This window comes from Pseudophryne corroboree, chromosome 5 (genome assembly GCF_028390025.1).
Source record: "Pseudophryne corroboree isolate aPseCor3 chromosome 5, aPseCor3.hap2, whole genome shotgun sequence".
Lineage (NCBI taxonomy): Eukaryota > Metazoa > Chordata > Amphibia > Anura > Myobatrachidae > Pseudophryne > Pseudophryne corroboree.
Genome location: NC_086448.1, coordinates 241012503 through 241030765, shown reverse-complemented (window position 1 = coordinate 241030765; position 18263 = coordinate 241012503). Strand labels below are relative to the sequence as shown.

Genomic DNA, 18263 nt, shown 5'->3' with positions numbered 1-18263 from the left:
CCAGGGGTAGTGAGCTGAAATTATTATACCACTCCCGACAGCAGAAACAGAACCGGTGTGGAAGGGGGTGAAAAGAATTGAATACCGCCCCTTGAGTGGTGTTTTGCTGCACCTGCAAATAAGAAAGAAAAAGACTGTATGCTACACCTGTCGGAGTGGCTCAGTTGTGCCAGGGGTCTTGCATACCTCTCAATACTCACAATGATCAGAATGGGACTCCTTTGCGCGATGAAACCATAAAGGGACGGGGCTTTGTGAAAAGAGGGCATGACTTTGTGAATGACACATTTGAAAGCCACCCCCCCCATTTTCATCACTGTGGTAGCATACCCAGTGCTCTGTGAGCTGCTGGCATGCCCCCTGTCCCTCCTATGCGCATGCGCACAGCATCTATTCATTCACAGCAGAGCAGTGAGTGACAGGGTCCTCCCATCTGCCCCTGGAAAACGGGAGTGTCCCGCGAAAACCAGGACAGTTGGGAGGTATGATCTTGTGCTGTACTGAGGCTATGTGAAGGAGCACACATCTGTATTCTCAGACTCATTTTCAGTGTCGAAAGATTTACGCATAGGTATATGTGAACTGAAGTATACCTATGAATAGGTATTCAGATGTTTGAACTTGATCAATCATGAGCTCATGTGATAAGTGTTCATTTAATAATTAAATTTTTAATGACTACATTTTATACAATTGCTCATTTGTTCATTTACAGTATATCTCTGTATCCCAGGCCTATGACTACTGAGGTGTTTGTCAGTAGTCTTATTTGGGTTATAAAATTAAAATTAAAGGAGTCATAGGGGCACATTTACTAAATTGCAGGTTTATAGATGTTGCCCATAGCAACCAGTCAGATTCAAGCTGTCATCTTCTAGAAGGCGCTAGATACTGTAAATGATAAGTAGAATCTGAATCCCTATTAACCCGCACTTTAGTAAATAAACCTCTAAGTCTGTGCAAAAATGAAGATGCGCTAACAATGGCAACTGAACCTGACGATTTTTTATAATGTATTACATATTAATTTAATATGCGGAATAGCATACTGTAAAATTGGGTGTAATGATTGCAAATGGCTATTTAAGTGAATGCTCTCTAAAAAGACTTATTTTTACAGAATAACCAGTTTTGGAAATGCTGTAGCATGAATTATTTTCATCTTCCTCAAGATGTTCATTTTGATGAATTAATATATTACAGGCCAACATATTGTGTTATGGGACTATCAACAAACTTGTTGCCAATATGAGCAGACACTTGAGAAGATTGTTTTCCCTGCAATGAAAACGTGGTTGTTAGCAGACAAGTGCTTCTTAAAAACCCACTGTGCAATGTTCTCTTCAGCTATTGACTGGAACGTTCTGTGTTGTAAAGTGTATTTACTTCAATGTGCAGCGAATGTTTGCTGTTCATAGCCACTTATTGCCGGCAATTTCCAATAACTCCTGTTCAAGTTTAACGTATCCTGTGCACAAAAGGTTAAATAAACAAGAAGAAACTAAGGCATTTGATTACATATTCTAAACATATATATTGTGTTGTATTGACTTAATTATGGTTTTCTATAAATGCAAGTATATGGCCTGATTTACAGTTGTGTGCAAGTCCGCTCGGCAGATTTATCTTGCAAATTTCCACAACAGCGCATGCATTAGTGCCGACATCTGCAACGATGAACAACTTAGTACACACCCTTGTCTGCCGCATCTCCACTTGTGGCTTAGTGAATCTAACTTTGGGGGTAATTCCAAGTTGATCGCAGCAGGATTTTTTTCAGCAATTGGGCAAAACCATGTGCACTGCAGGGGAGGCAGATATAACATGTGCAGAGAGAGATAGATTTGGGTGTGGTGAGTTCAATCTGCAATCTAAATTGCAGTGTAAAAATAAAGCAGCCAGTATTTACCCTGCACAGAAACAAAATAACCCACCCAAATCTAACTCTCTCTGCAAATGTTATATATGCCCCCCCTGCAGTGCACATGGTTTTGCCCAACTGCTAAAAAATATCCTGCTGCGATCAACTTGGAATTACCCCCTTTGTGTGTGTTTGTAGGAAAAGTGTGCTGTGAGCTAGTAGTGAGCCTCTAGCAGATTTGCAGTCTATTCAATGTTGTGCATATGCAGAGATCCCACTGAGTTCTGACAGAACTCTTGAACTATGGATAGGGCTGGTGCACATCCAAATTGATAGTGATCACTGCTACTTTCACAAGTGGTTGGCTGAGGGCCGTGCGGTTGCATAGATGTGACCAAATCGTGTGTAGCTCTGAATCAGGCTCTGCATAACTAACTTCACTTACTAAAAGTCTGCTTTTGTAAACAAATTTCAATTCAAGTTCAGTACCCATAGTTTTACCCAAAGATGACTACTGTATGTAATTCAAAGATCACAGGTGTTTCAGGTCACCTAGCAGGTGCAGAGGTGTATTCATTACTCACTGATACATTTAAAGATTCACAAGTGGAGCATATTTTTTCACCTGTGATTCTGTGAGGAGACCCAGAAAACAAGACCTGTTTTGGGTTGTGAGGACCAAGTTGAGAACCTGTGATCTAATGTAAAGGTTAACCTATTATTTAATTAAATTATTGTCTACAATGACTGTTTGTGTAAGCATTTTTTTCACATAGTATTGCCCATTCACACTATGATGACCTAATTAGGTAGTAATTGTCCAACTTTTCCAACAACATTCATAAGGTACTGGGAAAACCCCAAAAATAAACTATAAACAGGTGGTAACCTTCAACTGCTGTAAACAGAAAAGCTGCCTTTTACTGTATTACACTTTAAAAATGTATATTATTGTACTAAAGAGATGCCAAATTAACATTGTAGCACAAATCCCAACAGATACCTCTCATATATTCTCAGATTGATTAGATATGAAAACCAGCCCTACTACACCACCTTCTTTATAAAATAAGAGCAAGAGGTGCTTGCCACAGTGGAATAAATAGCAATTATTTTGTATATCTCTTAAAAGAAAAAGGAGCACCTAAAATGTTCCAAAACTATGCTCATATTGCTATTTTATTGTTTTATGATGAGATTAGTACGAATTATTATTCAATATTATCATTATTGTTACACTAAATTTTGTAACGCAGGGGGAGATGTATCAAGCAGTGTAAAGAGTGAAGTGGGTCAGTGGAGAAGTTGACCATAGCAACCAATCAGCACCTACCTATCATTTTATAGAATGTACCTGATGAATGCTACCTCAAAGCAGATTGGCTGCTATGAGCAACTTCGGCAGTGGCCAACTTGTCCACTCTTTTTACTGCTTGTTATGTCTCCCCCACTGTCTTTTTGTGCACCTTTACCCATCCTTCACCTGTTTCTTTATTTACAGAACTTTTTTTTTATATTCTGTATGCACATTTCCTTAATAGATACAGTTTATTGTTTTCTTGAAGATCCATTAACTGTTGAAATGAGTAAAAGAAAGACTGACCATGTCACATGTTCAGCTTATCAAGTTATCAATATCAAGTAATACATACTGTATACTGTATTAGCACATTTTTGTTACTTATGATTCGATCTACAAAAGTAATATTAACTGATATGTAACTTCATTTTATTCTCTTTCTCTCTATCTTTTCTCTCTCACTATCTCTCTCTCTAACTCTCTGTTTAGGGGGTACACACATAGCGACGTGTGCTTAAATTCTAAGTAGTCTCTCTAGATTGCTTAGAAAAAAGCACATGTCGCTTTGTGTGTATGCCCCATCGCGATACCAATGCGCAGGACCGCACGTTGGTATCGCTGACTCTAGAGTTGCCTGCATGCAGGCAGTGCTGTAACTAGACATTTTAGCACTGTGTGCAAAGAACAGCATTGGCGCCCCCCCCCCCACAAAAAAAATATAACAGGGCCAATGCACGCGCCAAAAATATAGGGGTGTGGCTTCATGGGGAAGGGGCATGGCCACATAGCTCCCTTTTACACAGTACAGCAGGCAGAGTTCCCTTTTACACAGTACGGCACGTAGAGTCCCCCTTTTACACAGTACGGCAGGTATAGTCCCATTTTACACATTATGGCAGGTAGAGCCCCATTTTAGACATTATGGCAGGCAGAGTCCCCCTTTTGCATAGTACGACAGGTAGAGCCCCCTTTTACACATTAGGCAGAGTCCCCGTTATACACATTATCTATCTATCTATCTATCTATCTATCTATCTATCTATATATATAGAGAGAGAGAGAGAGTGTGTGTGTATTACAGCAACAGAGCTCTACACATTAGGGAGGGAGAGTGAGAGAAAGAGAGAGAGAGAGAGTATTACAGCAACAGAGCTCTACACATTAAGCAGGGAGTGTGAGAGAGTGTGTGTGTTTTTTTTTTTTACAGTCACCTCTGTGGCCGATCCGGCATCCAGGCCGGCCAGGTGCAGTCACTCTTGTACAGGCACTCCCAGTCCCTCTCCATTGCCGGCAGTGGCTCTCACAGGCGGAGCAGCGGCAGCTCAGTTAACGGAGCTGCCACCTGCAGTAGCGCTCCCACTCACTCTTCAATGCCGGCGGCAGATCTCACAGGCGGAGCAGCGGCATCTCATTTAACGGAGCTGCCACTTGCAGTAGTGCTTCCACTCCCTCCTCTTTGCCGGCGGCGAGTCTCACAGGCAGAGCGACGGCAGCTCATTTAACGGAGCTGCCGCCTGCAGTAGCACTTCCACTCCCTCCCTATTGCCGGCGGCAAGTCTTGGCTGTGTAACAACAAATGGTGCCTTCAGTAGCGCTCCCCCTCCCTTACAGAGTTGGCGGTGGGGGGAGACAGGCGCCGACACCCAGCGGAGTTTACACCTCACTTACACCTAACTAAAACGGTCTTACATGGGGGTGTGCTGCCAGAGGATGCGCCTTCAGTGCAGTTGCACTGTGGGCAAGGCACCATCAGCACACACATAATTATGGCTCTGCATGCAGATGCAATCTAGTCAGATCACTCACGTCACTGCTGGGTGAAGTGAGCGTCCCCACCACGTCCCCTCTCCTCCGCTCAGCACACATGTGTGCTGAGCGGGGGGTGGGGGGAGATGTGTGCTGTGTGTTCTGTGATAGATCGCTCAGCACACATCTCCCCGTGTGTACCCCCCTTTTCTCTATCTCTCTTTCTCTCTCTCTCTCTTTCTCTCTATCTCTTCCATTTTTCAAAGTCTTTTAAACTTTAGACAGATTTTCAGCACATAGCAATAACTCATTTTTTCATGGCACATAATGATCTTAAAGAATTACTAATTCCCAGCAATGCTGTGAATTCGAAATTGCAGACTTTATTAATAGTACTTTAGCCAAAAGTCTAATCAATATATTTTCATGTTTTAGAAATTACTGTATGTTAGATAAATGAAACTATCTTTCACCATATAACAAAGTCCTAAGAGCTACAAAAATTAAAGTGTTGGCTGCCGATCAATAGAGCTCATAAAGTGAGCGAATAATACGAAAAGTGAGCAAAACTTGAAATTTCTTATAAACTTGCTTTTATGACTCTTTTAAATGACTAACATTGTAATATAAACTCCAGGTATAAAAGTTGTTTTCTGCAGAACTAAATATAATTTATTTATTCTATTCAAAGCTTCTTGCCAGACTCTGAATGATACATTTCATTTTCTAAAAAATGTGATATTCAGAAATGTTCACCTGGCTAACTGATAATGAGAAGCACAGTGGCATTAATCTTGTCTAACGAATCTGATTTTCTATGCGGACAACCCTAACCCTCCTTTCCCCACAGCCTAATCTTAATCCCCCCCCTTCCCCATCCTAAACCTAACCTTCCCTTTCTCGCAGCTTATTTGCCTGGCGTCCCAGTCCAAGCTCGTTCGGGATCCCGGCTATCGGTATCCCGGCTGTTGGTATCCCGGCGATCGTGTTTCCGGCGCCAATATTGTGATCCTTGTCGGAATTTGGCACCAGCATTTCAATAATTGTAAAATTTTGTATTTTCATTTCTGAATATAGTCCATGAATAATCATTCATAATTTCTAAGACGTTATCAAACAAACAGATATTTATAATTTTATCTTGTGTTTAGAATTGACATCTTACAGTACCTGTTTTCTGTCATTTCTAGGTGGTACATGCCAGAGCCCCGCGCTTTCTGCGCTGGTCCGTCCCCCATTCCCAACCTTGCAGCTACCACTGGATATAAAACAATTACTTCCATTTTCTTTGGACAGTGCAGCAGCAATTAATCTGTTCCCAAACCTTACTGCGGTAAGTATATCCCAATTGTGGATTTTCTAGCTTTCTTCTGGAAAAGTGTTTCAGCACTTGCTCATTCTTAGCTGGTATTGTGTATTATGCTGAATTATGTATTGTGTATTATGCTGAAATCCTGTGGTGCTACTGTATGCAGAAGCCTTTGAAATGTAATTGTAATGAAAGAGTAAGCAGCCATTGTAAAAAAAAAATAGAATAGAATTTAGGATTTTATATACTGTATAGTATGAGGCAAGCAGCACACATTGCAAGGCTCGTAAATGTTCAATATAGACAAAAATAGCCAGCAACATCTAATTCAATGAAAAAAAATCACATAATATTTATTATGGCATATTGTAATGAAAAAGTGCAGTGCATATCAAAAAAAGTGCATCAAAGAGTAGGAGACTGGGTTTCACATATCACAATCAAAAACATCATAAACGGAGTACATATCCAAAAGATGTCAGGGGGGTAAAGCAGTGCCAGTCATCCTAGTAGGTTTATAGCTCGACAGCTGTTTCGGTGCTTCAGCAGCACCTTAGTCATGAGCATACCAAACCATTGTACAGACATCTCCTATATACACAGAACATAATCTAATTAACAAACTCACCTGTGAACAACACATTACACCTGTATCCCCGCATCCACGAGACCGGAAGTGTGTCAAATGACAGTGGAACAGCAAGAAATGTCAGACTTTATTTGTAAACTCAATGCACTTGGCACTTTACCGGAATACTGCTTAATGGTAACCCTCGAAATTAGCAGCTTGTACACTAACATTAAGCATAGTGATGGTTTGTGTTAAGCATAGTGATGGTTTGGACTGTGTTCGGGCGTTCGTCCCCGCGTTCGTCTATGTTCACACTATAAAGGCCTGAATATTAATTTTTTTGCTGTTCTTATTAGAAGTGGTTTTGCAAAAGAAGATTTTCTTTTTGAAAACTCATATTACTTGCAGCTGAGGGGGATGGTGATGGGGTCCAATGTGGCCCCATTGTACGCCAACCTCTTCATGCACTTATACAAGAAGCAGCACATTATATCACATCTTTTTTTATCCACAATTTATATATTTTTATGTAAAATATATAGATTATTTTTTATGATGTGCACTGGTGGAGTTGACCACCTAACCGAGTTAATTGATGTCCTCAATTCACTTGATACCACCATCAGGTTCACAGTTTCCTTTAGTGAAACTGTGCTTAATTATGTAGATGTATGTGTCTTTTTGAGAGAAGGTGTCCTCTCTATCAAAATCTTTAGGAAAGAAATTGATAAAAACACATTACTTGTGGTGGACAGCTTTCACTCTGAACCCCTGAAACGTGGATTACCACTATCACAACTACTTAGGGTGGTGCGAATTACCTCATATGCTAATGAGCTTACACAAGCCCTGAAAGAAATTGGTGAAAGGTTCTTAGAGAGAGGATATGCTGGGCAAGAAATCCAAAATGCCATTTCCCACTGTATGAATTTATCACGTAATCCAACCTTGGAGTGTTGCAAATGTGACAATGATACAGATAGATTGGTGTTTTCAACCACATGTTCCATTTCCTCTAAGCACATTCATGAGAATATTCTGAAACACTGGCATATAGCCCAGTCGGATGATACCATTGACTTAAACTTTTTGTGACTCCACGTGGCGCTACTTAACACCTTCAGAGACAAAACAATGCTTACACAATAGGAATACTGAAGAATTCACATCCAACAAATGGTTTGGATTGTATGAATGGGTCACCACTTGTACTGTACTTGTAAGATAGAATAATATCAGCAGTTTTTAAAAGCTTTAAATAGCTCCTTGGAATTTTCAATGCAATGTCTGTCCAGAATGATTGCAGTCATATGCAGGAACATCAAGGTTAATTATACTGCAGAACTTGACAGGTGTAAGGTATGGTTAATGCATGGAGAGTGATGGTCATTTAGGTCCCTTGATTTTGACGCATGTGTACATATCTCTTCCACTCCTTAACTACTGTTCTATATGCCAGAAGAATGGAAGGTGCCAATGATCTTAGAGCTAAGCCCTCCAATCCGGCTGTATAACCACCACACCTTCTGCCATCATCCAGAGCAGACTCGACCACATCCACCTACTCTCCTGAATCCTCCTGTAGATTGGGCCTGTAGATCGGGAATGATCACAAACTCTGATTCATCAGCATGCCCATAGGTCAACCTATTATCATATTCTCAACTACACCTGTCCCTTTCATTCTTCGGGCTGCTACCAGTATTCAAGCGCACCAGGGGTCTCTTTCTTTCTGGATGATACCATTGGACCTTTTTGCCAAAATAATCCCCTTTTGTGCTATAAAAGGAGTCAGAACATCAAGGACACTGTGACCAAATCAGACATTGGGCCTAATAAAACTACCACTTGGTTGCAACCCAAGAATGGAGTATATTGATGTCATGGGTGTGTAAATTGTCATTTTTTTGTGCTTGGGGAATAAGTTTATGGATCCCGTTAAAGGAACTGTATATGATATAATACACCATTTGGACTGGGACAGTCGTTTTGTAATATACGTGATCATATGTCCCTGTAATAAAGTTTATTTGGGGAAAACAATTTGCTCACTTAAAGAACGGATTTCCATACATCGGTCATCCATCAAAAAGGCTATGTTGAAATTGGACTCCAACACTCCTCCAGTGGCGAGACATTTCCAGCTATATAAACATACACTCAGGGAATTCCTCTGTTTGCCAATCGACCAAATTCCACCTCTCAGAAGAGTAGGGGATCGAAATAAACTCCTTCTTCAGAAGGAATGTATGTGGATTTATTGCCTTAATGCTGTTAGTCCTAATGGTCTCAGTGAGGCACAGACCCTTAACTGTTTTTTATAGGAACTATTTTGTGGACCTGATGGTGGTATATACACATGTATTTGCTTACTATAATGCTGCTCTCTTTTTTTCCATATGTTGATGTCCTCTATTTGTATGTATTTATTTATGTTTGTATGTGTTTGTTATGTTTGTTACTTTGTATGACCATCTACGAATATGCACAGGACTATATCAAGTTTTAAAATATAGCTTATACTTGAACATGCTGCCTTTAAACCAGCTTAGCCGAGTGAAAGTTGCCTGTATTTCACATTAGCCCATTGGGTCACCATGGTAACCGCTCTTAACTGAGATATATTGGTATGGTTACCTTGGTAAAGCAGCCGTAACTTCCACGTCATTTCTGGTTGCACAGGACCCATAATATTGTGCTTATAGTTGCCCTGACAATGTGTGACAACTTCCTGTTTTGCTCCCCTGTTGCTTGGTGATGCGGCCACTACTTCTTGTTCAGCCGCGTCACTTCCGGTTGTGCAGGACCCACATTGTTGTGTTGTATTGTTGTCATGACAGTGTGGGATGGTTTCCTGTTGTTCCACTGTCATTTGACGCACTTCTAGTCTCATGGATGCAGGGATACAGGTGTAATGTGTTGTTCACAGTTGAGTTTGTTAATTAGATTATGTTCTGTGTATATAGGAGATGGCTGTACAATGGTTTGGTATGCTCATAATTAAGGTGCTGATGAAGTACCAAAACAGCTGTCGAGCTATAAACCTACTAGGATGACTGGCACTGCTTTACCCCCCTGACATCTTTTGGATAAGTACTCCATTTATAATGTTCTTGATTGTGACATGTGAAACCCAGTCTCCTACTCTTTGATGCACTTTTTTTGATATGCACTGCACTTTTTTATTGCAATATGCAGTAATAAATATTATGTGATTTTTTTTTCATTGAATTAGATGTTGGCTATTTTTGTCTATATATATATATATATATATGTATATATATACATACACATACATATATTTCTAATTATTAACACATATTGGTATATTGGTCAGTTTTGTTTTGACATGCAGGAGAAAGAAATTGCAGGTGCACACTTTAAGCGCTAATAATGCTGATAGTCAAAAGAATTAAGATAAACTCTGAGTTTAATATGTAATATAAATGAGGTTCTTAGCACGTTTGCACAAAAATGCAGGATCATCTACCACTCCAAGGTGAACCCCATCAGATGGGTCCATAACATCACTAATACTAACACATTATATCAGTTTATGTAGAAATAACATAATAATGTGCATTCTAATATCTACACAGCAATGTAAGGACCTGTGTTAATTAAAATTACCTACAGTAAGGGCAGATGGGTGGGATAGTACCAAACAGAACTAGTCTAAACCTTCAAGTAGGGGGCTGGACTGCACATGCTAAATTCAAACATAATAAGAGGCACTACTATGCAGAGACTTGTATTGCCATGTAGGAAAAGGAAAATGTAGGTGCACACTCTAAGCACTAAGATTACCAGTAGTTAAAACAAGTATATTTCCACTGTACTGTACCATATGCCATTTTGAATGGAAGGACATGCACATACGGGTTCTGTATGATATCCCAGTGCACAGGATCCCAGCGGGCATAATACTGATGCTGGAATTCTGACAACAGCAATCCCAACAGGGGTGAGTTAAGGGTGTTCTTCCCTATCACCTAACCCTAACCCTCCCTTCCCACAGCCTAACCCTAACTTCCCCTCTTAGTGCCTAACCCTAATTTCCCTGTGTTGGTGCCTAAACCTAAGTCCCCCTTTCCTGCTGCCTAAACCTAATCCACCCTTCCCCGCAGCCTAACCCTAACCGTCCATGGGGGTGCCTAACACCCTTCCCTACCCACAGCCTAATTCTAACCTAACCCCCCCCTCCCCCAACCTTAACACTTCCTGGTGGCTAGTAAACCTAACCCCCCCCCCCCCACCCCTACATCCCCTGGGCTTTAAACCTAACTATGTGGTATACTTACTATAGAAGATTTCAGGCTTCTTCTATAGCCAGATGAATAAATAAAGCATGTCTTCATATTTCCTGTTATTACTGCACGTGGCAGTAATAATTAGTCAGTCCAGCAAGCCATGCTACAGAATATGGAAGCCCAGGTAATAGAAGGGGGTGGGGGTGTATGCATCTCTCACTGTACTGTTATCAAGCACTCTCATATTTATTTGCAGCTGTTATACCTTGCAGTGCTCCCCAAATTAATATGCAGATGTTTCCAGATACACCCAGCCTCAGTACTCCATGCGCTGTGAGTGAGCTGCATCTTAAGGTGGGTACACACTGATAGCTATCTCTGCCGATCAATTGATTGGCAGATATATCTATGGATGGATCGGGCAGTGTGCTGTGCATACACACTGCCCGATCCGTCGGGGACTGACGTCATTAACTGGACAGGCGTGTACACACGCCCGCCCAGTTCAGCTGTCAATCACCGCCGGCCACCGCAGCATGTGTACGGGTGGCCGGCTGGTCGTCTGTACACACACAGCGATGTGCCAATATATCGGTAGATATATTGGCTGTCAGCTGTGCTGCGGGGCCGACGCGATATGTCTGTGAACAACGGAGTTTACAGACATATCGCCCATATACACTGACCGACGGACCCGCGATGTATCGCCCGTTCAATAGAATGGCCGATATATCGGCCAGTGTGTACCCACCTTTAGTCTTCTTCACAAGACTGCACTGATTAATTTGATATTTGACACTTGTATATCTGTGTACAACTAAGTCGGAATCTGTATATGAAGCACAACGGAAATTTGGCGTGAACATTTTTTTTGCAGACAGTGCATAGAAGCAGTTTGTATACAGATTCAGACTTAGTCATTCACAGATATACAAGTGTTCCATATCAATTTAATCAGCACAGCCTTGTGAAGCAGTAAAAATATTGTGACAAAAACACACATGGAGCAAGGGATGTTTGGCACGGCTGCAGCAATAGTGTATGAGGACACATATGTAATGGAAAAATAAACTGGAGTTTACTACCAATAGATACTGGTACTCAGTGTCAACCAGGCGTCTTAAAGGGGATCCGGTCTCTAGGTCGACAGTAACTGGGTCGACACTATTTAGGTCGACTGTTATTGATCGACAGTAACTAGGTTGACAGGGTTTCTAGGTCGACAGGGTCTCTAGGTCGACATGTTCTAGGTCGACTGGTCAAAAGGTCAACATGAGTTTTTCACAATTTTTTCTTTTTTTGAATCTTTTCATACTTAACGATCCACGTGGACTACGATTGGGAATGGTAACCTGTGCCGAGCGCAGCGGCATCAGAGCGAGGCACCTTGCCCGAAGCATGGTGAGCGAAGCGAGCCATGCGAGTGGACACGGTGCTCTAATTGGGGTTCCCGGTCACTCTACGAAGAAAATTACACAAAACCCCCCATAAAAAACGCATGTCGACCTTTTGACCTGTCGACCTAAAGACCCTTTCAACCTAGAGACCCTGTCGACCTGGTTACTGTCGACCAATAGTGGTCGACCTAAACACTGTCGACCTAGTTACTATCTACCTTCCATCCCACACCCGTCTTAAAGAAAGAGGTGTTTTTTTTTTTATATAACAAGCACTATAACCTCTATACTGATTCTAACTGCTGGTTAGATATACAATACTATCCAGCCCAGTGTATCTAGATAAAAGCAGATTATTGATCTGTAGTGTGTGAGTGTATGCAGTGCTCTGTATAAACATAAATCCTACTGCCAGGTCATATAAGCAAGATGATTGGGTTTAAATGTAATATTGTGAATAGCTTTCCCACTACTCTGACATTAGATGTGTTACAGAGCGCTGATAATGGCTGTACATGGAGGATTGCCTCCTTCAGTTAAATAACCTACAGTAAAGGGTATTGTTCAGATAAACTACTAGGGACTATAATTAAAAAATAATCAGTTTTAAGATATTGTTTACTAAATGAACTATTAACTCAAAGTAGTCCACATCTTTTAAAGGCCATCTAATCTCAAAAATGAAAATCCCTTATTTAATGTACAATTCAGAAGGGTCAGCAGATATTTTTTTATTTACTTTTTTCTAGAGATGAGCGGATTCGGTTTTACTCGGTTTTACTCGGTTCTCAAAACCGAATCTTATTGGCTATCCAAAACACGTGACATCCGTGAGCCAATAAGATTCGGTTTTGAGAACCGAGTAAAACCGAGTAAAACCGAATCCGCTCATCTCTACTTTTTTCGACTTCTCATTGTCTTTGAAGAGGGTAGTCAGATAATGACAATTGTCACTGCATCATTGTACATATATTGGTGGCGGCATTGACTTGTCAACTTGTGAAAATGTTTTATGATGGGATGCATGTGATATGGACAGTGTTGCGATGTGAGGAGCTGAAGGGTGTGGTCTGACAATTCAAAGAAAGAGCAGAGCCCCCCAACAGAGTTGATGACTTGCTGTTTTCTTAGTATTACCAAAGAAATGAATTGCAGAAAGAACCCCTTCCAGTGTCAGATTGGAGCAGAAAGGGCCCACTGGGGGAATGAAATAGTAGTTGTGTGACCAGCTACCAGAGGGTATGTGGCCAGTTTGCCTATGTGGCTAACTATTAGGATTATATATAATATAATACTGCTAGTGCATGCATGATCATGTACCAGATTAATTGCAATGTACTGCAGAAAATACACCATAGTCCTGGGCAGTATAATGTAATATTTGTATAATGTGTATTTCAAGTACTGTGTCTGGAACCTGCTGCCTAGAGGAACAGGTGGGCCATCAGGCAGTAGGGCACATCAGGGGTTTCCCATGTACCTTTGAAACTCTCTTGTGGACAGTCTCTCACTCATGCTCCACTAAAGATATGAGTTAGGGTAGACTGTCATGCTCCTGCACTCTCAACTCACTTACAGGTCAAGCAGATAGCACCTGGCTTGGGTCTGTCTCTTATCTCACACCGCTCTTCACAGGAGTTTGTCATTCTCTGCCACTTGTCCTGGAGTGTCTATGCATGTAGCAGAACTTATGGTGACTCATGGCTGTCACTGTGCACCTGTCTCTATCTCTAGCCCTGGTATCTGTTGGCTGATCAGTATTAATACAGACCAAACAGAGTTAGGTAGAGGCAGAAACACTTCACTTTAAAGTTGATTGCAAGTAAAAATAGAAGTTGGAGGCTTTATCTGACAATTCTGCAGTAATGTAGGGGATATTTAAATGCTTTGGCCCTACAAGTACACAATAGCTCACCCCAAAGATGCTACCACAATATCATTTGAGTTTTCACAGACATACTATGAAATAGATGTTATACCATATGTTATATGTATTTCCTATGCCCCTGTTTTTTTAAAAATTATTATTCCATATCTAAACTTCCTCTCCAAAATATATATATTTTTTTTAAGCGAAATACTTATATGTTTGACAACCCTGGAAAGTTCATTTTAAAATCTGTTCAGCAAGCCTTAAAAATCATCATTATAATAGTTACAATTTGTGTTATGTTCTGCTATACCGTGGCTTGGCGCTAAATATTATTATTATTAATATAGTGCCTTCTTATTGCAAACCATGTTCAAGAGATACACATTGAGATTGGATATGTAAGAGGATAATGTAGGGGAGTAAATTGAATTTCATTTCTATAAAAGTCTTGGCAGCCAGTAAGGGAAATAGGTAACTAAATTGCTGCTTGGATTTACCAGAATATCAGTAATATGGAGACACATACAGTAACTGCAGCATTATCTTACCTAGAAGTGACTAATTATTATATATATAGTACTGTGTGTCACAGGCATATCCGCCAAGGTTCAAGGCGAAGCAAGTGCAAGTTTTATTTTACCATACTCATTTCCTCTCTTTTCTGCTTCTAGAATCTTACAGTGTTTTCATTATTACAGTAGTTCAATCAATACTATTAATTGACAAGTGTTAGCATTCTAGTCACAAACTGTTTTCTAGAAGCAATAACTGTGAGCCAAATGTACAACCAAAAATGATTAATGTTCTTTTACAGCTGAAATGTTGCTGTAATAAATTATAGATTTTTTACTTTCTATCTAATATCATGTGTCTGAGGATGGCATCTCAGATCTGATCTGTTCATGGCTTAAAAGTGACTTGGTTTAGATGTAAGAACTGTGATTAACTGTTTATATTATGTGTATTAAATGGGATATTGAGCATATGAATAGAGTTCTATGTTTGGCTGGTGTGAAAATACAACCGAGTCGCTCTGAACAGTCGACTCTTAATTTCATCATTAATTATAGATTTCAGATTCCTTAGTTTAGACAGAACATTGGTAGCGTTGTGGGCACTTTCTAAAACATTCAATGAATTACATATCTTTAAAAAATATATTATAATATAAATCATCATTATTAATAGATTTAATTTTTTTTTAAAAAGCTTGGACTTTTACAATAACATGACATAGGTCAATTGCTTAATAAGTCAGTCTACAATTGTTTATGGGTACTAGATTAACAAACACCTAAAAAAACCTTAAGTTTCAGTATAGGATCTGTTGCACATGATCAGCAAGAAACTATTTTAAGACTTGGTAAAAATATGACCCATTAAACTTCTCCAGTACAATGGGCAGTACGAATGGTGTAATGGTTAGCATTACTGCCTCACAGCACTGAGGTCATGTGTTCAATTCCCATCATGGCCCTAACGGCGCAGAAGGTGTATATGCTCCCTGTACTTGTATAAGTTTCCTGTGGTTACTCTGGTTTCCTCCCACAATCCAAAAATATTCTGGTAGGTTAATTGGCTCCCAACAACTTGATGGGCCAAATGGTTCTTATCTACCATAAAATTCAATGTTTCTGTGTAATGAAGAAAAGGCATGTGGAATATAAATGTCCAAAATTAATTTTTAGAAATATTTTCTATGGTTTGCACAAAAAACTACTCTAATGTCTAGCCACTAACCTTATTCCATTGTTATTTTTCCTTGTTGGTAGGGTTTTCTTTCAGTTTGATACTACGTAATGCAATATACTTTTATTAAATGATACTTTGCTAATAAATGTTAAAACTGGTTAAAACATATTTCTTAGGACTTACAGTATGAAATAATGGCACAGATGGGTTCGTGCTTCTTGGTCCAAGAAAAAGGATTGCCCTCTAATTCGGTCACATGAGCTGGCCCTATTGGACAAAATCTGTCTGCTTGGTACTTGGTATGTGACTAGAGCTGTAAATATAGGAAGAGGATAAACTTGGGTCAATAGCAACCATTTTCCAGTTACATCTGCCTACATACCCTATTAATAGCTCATCTATTTCATCTTAATTCTCATCTGGCCCATTTCGGTGCAATAGATGCAGCAAAGTGTGTGTTCAGTGTGAATAACTCCAATGATAACTCTACCCAAAACTTTAACGTTTTTTTAGGGTTAACTAAGTTAAGTTAAAGTATAATATTATTATTCATGTCTTCTAGAACTTTCCTATATTGCCCATACACATGTCAAAGCCAGTCCTCCATGAATTACTCATTCATGATTGTGATCAGTGATAAAATATGGCCTGCTTTGAATAAAGGATTGACTCATCAGGAGCAAGGATAGCATTGCTGGACTATTGCAGACTTTGAGGAACCCAGAAGGACAAACAGACCCCTAGTCATTCTCAGTATTAATGAAGTTATTGAGCTCAGTCTTGGCCAGAGTTATCCTTGATCACAGTATTATTTAGCACCAGGATGCAGCACTTAGTAACTAAATATGGAAAAGTTCAAAAACTGACTCATGTCGACCTATTCCTGTTTCAACCTTTGTCATGCAGACATTTTGTCAATGTCAACTTTGTCAATGTCAGCCTTGGAACCATGTTGACCAAATGCATGTCAAACAATAGTGATCGACTATTGGCTGTCAGCCTAAGTGTGGTAGACCTAACAACTGCATAACATTATTAACACAATTGCTGTATGTACTGCATGTACTGTACATGATGGACTGATATGAATCCTTTATTCAAACCTGTAAAATTAGAGAGGGAAGTGACATACAGTATACTGTAAATGACATATACAATTAGTTAGCATCAAAAATATATATTTGTAAATGACCATAAAAAAGGTATACTATGCCGCCTGAGCCCAGCAATAAAGTGATACTCTTAGATCACATTACTTTTTATCTTGTCCACTGTCCCAAAATTTGCTAAACAGCCCATAAAAATTATTTCTTATCATCGCATCATGATAAATAGGCCATTCAGTGTGTAGTTCAGCTATTTAATATGAAGACCTCTGATTACTCTGATTGATGACTGGCCAGTGGCATTCACGAATCAGTGAGCTAATGGATATGACACTGCCAGGTTCTCAGCCATCAGACACAACTGTGAAATGTACTGACGTAGGCAGCCAGTCTTCCCAAATAAATATAAAAATCAAGCAGCCCTTCCTTGGGGGCAGATACTACCCTGCTCCCCACTTAAGTCTGTTTCTCCTCATCCCCATCTGGATTCATACCTGTGTTTGACAGTAAGGAGGTTAAAGAGCTGTCAATCATGGTACAGTAGGCTGATATTAGCTATGCAAGCAGTGAGTATATGGTGTGTACAGTGCAAATGGGACACAATTGAATTGGACACAGCATGCTAAAGGAAATGTAACCTTATTCACTCAAGAACATTTATCTTACTGCTATTAACATGAACAGACAAATTGCTTATTATGTTTAATTTTAGAGGTCCAATGGTAGACCCCAAATGAAGGATAAACATAATTGAATGTAGGTGGGGGGGGGGGGTGTTAAAAATGGACAATACACCTACATTTAAAAATAAGTACACAGTAGAAAAATGATCATTAATGATATTAACAAGTTACAAGGAATCAATGATGTGATGGTGATTTTTATTATGACTTTGATACAATAATCTAATCCATACAGATGTAGCCATATTCATCCCACCATTGGCATGGCAGCACGGGCACACTTGGCATGCTGTGCTGTGGGTGAGACTTACTACACCGGGCTGTGACTAGCCACACGCCCAATGTATTTCCTATGGCAGCATGTGCATGCGCACATCATAGTACATGGGCATACTAGCAGTGCCAGCTTTGCCGCGACTGGGACCCTTGGTGGCAAAGCTGAGTGCGGCTACATCTGTATGTGTCAATGAGTCAG

At 40.0% G+C, this 18263-nt stretch overlaps 1 protein-coding gene across 4 annotated transcripts in view; it reads left to right on the top strand.

Moving 5' to 3' along the window:
• ZNF385D (zinc finger protein 385D) overlaps nucleotides 1-18263 on the top strand; it is a 442245-nt gene that overhangs the window by 101150 nt on the left and 322832 nt on the right. For all 4 annotated transcript variants that reach the window (XM_063922204.1, XM_063922205.1, XM_063922206.1 and 1 more), the window contains exon 2: nucleotides 6098-6240. In XM_063922204.1, coding sequence (XP_063778274.1) covers nucleotides 6098-6240 — 143 coding nt within the window. The remainder of the gene's footprint in view (nucleotides 1-6097; nucleotides 6241-18263) is intronic.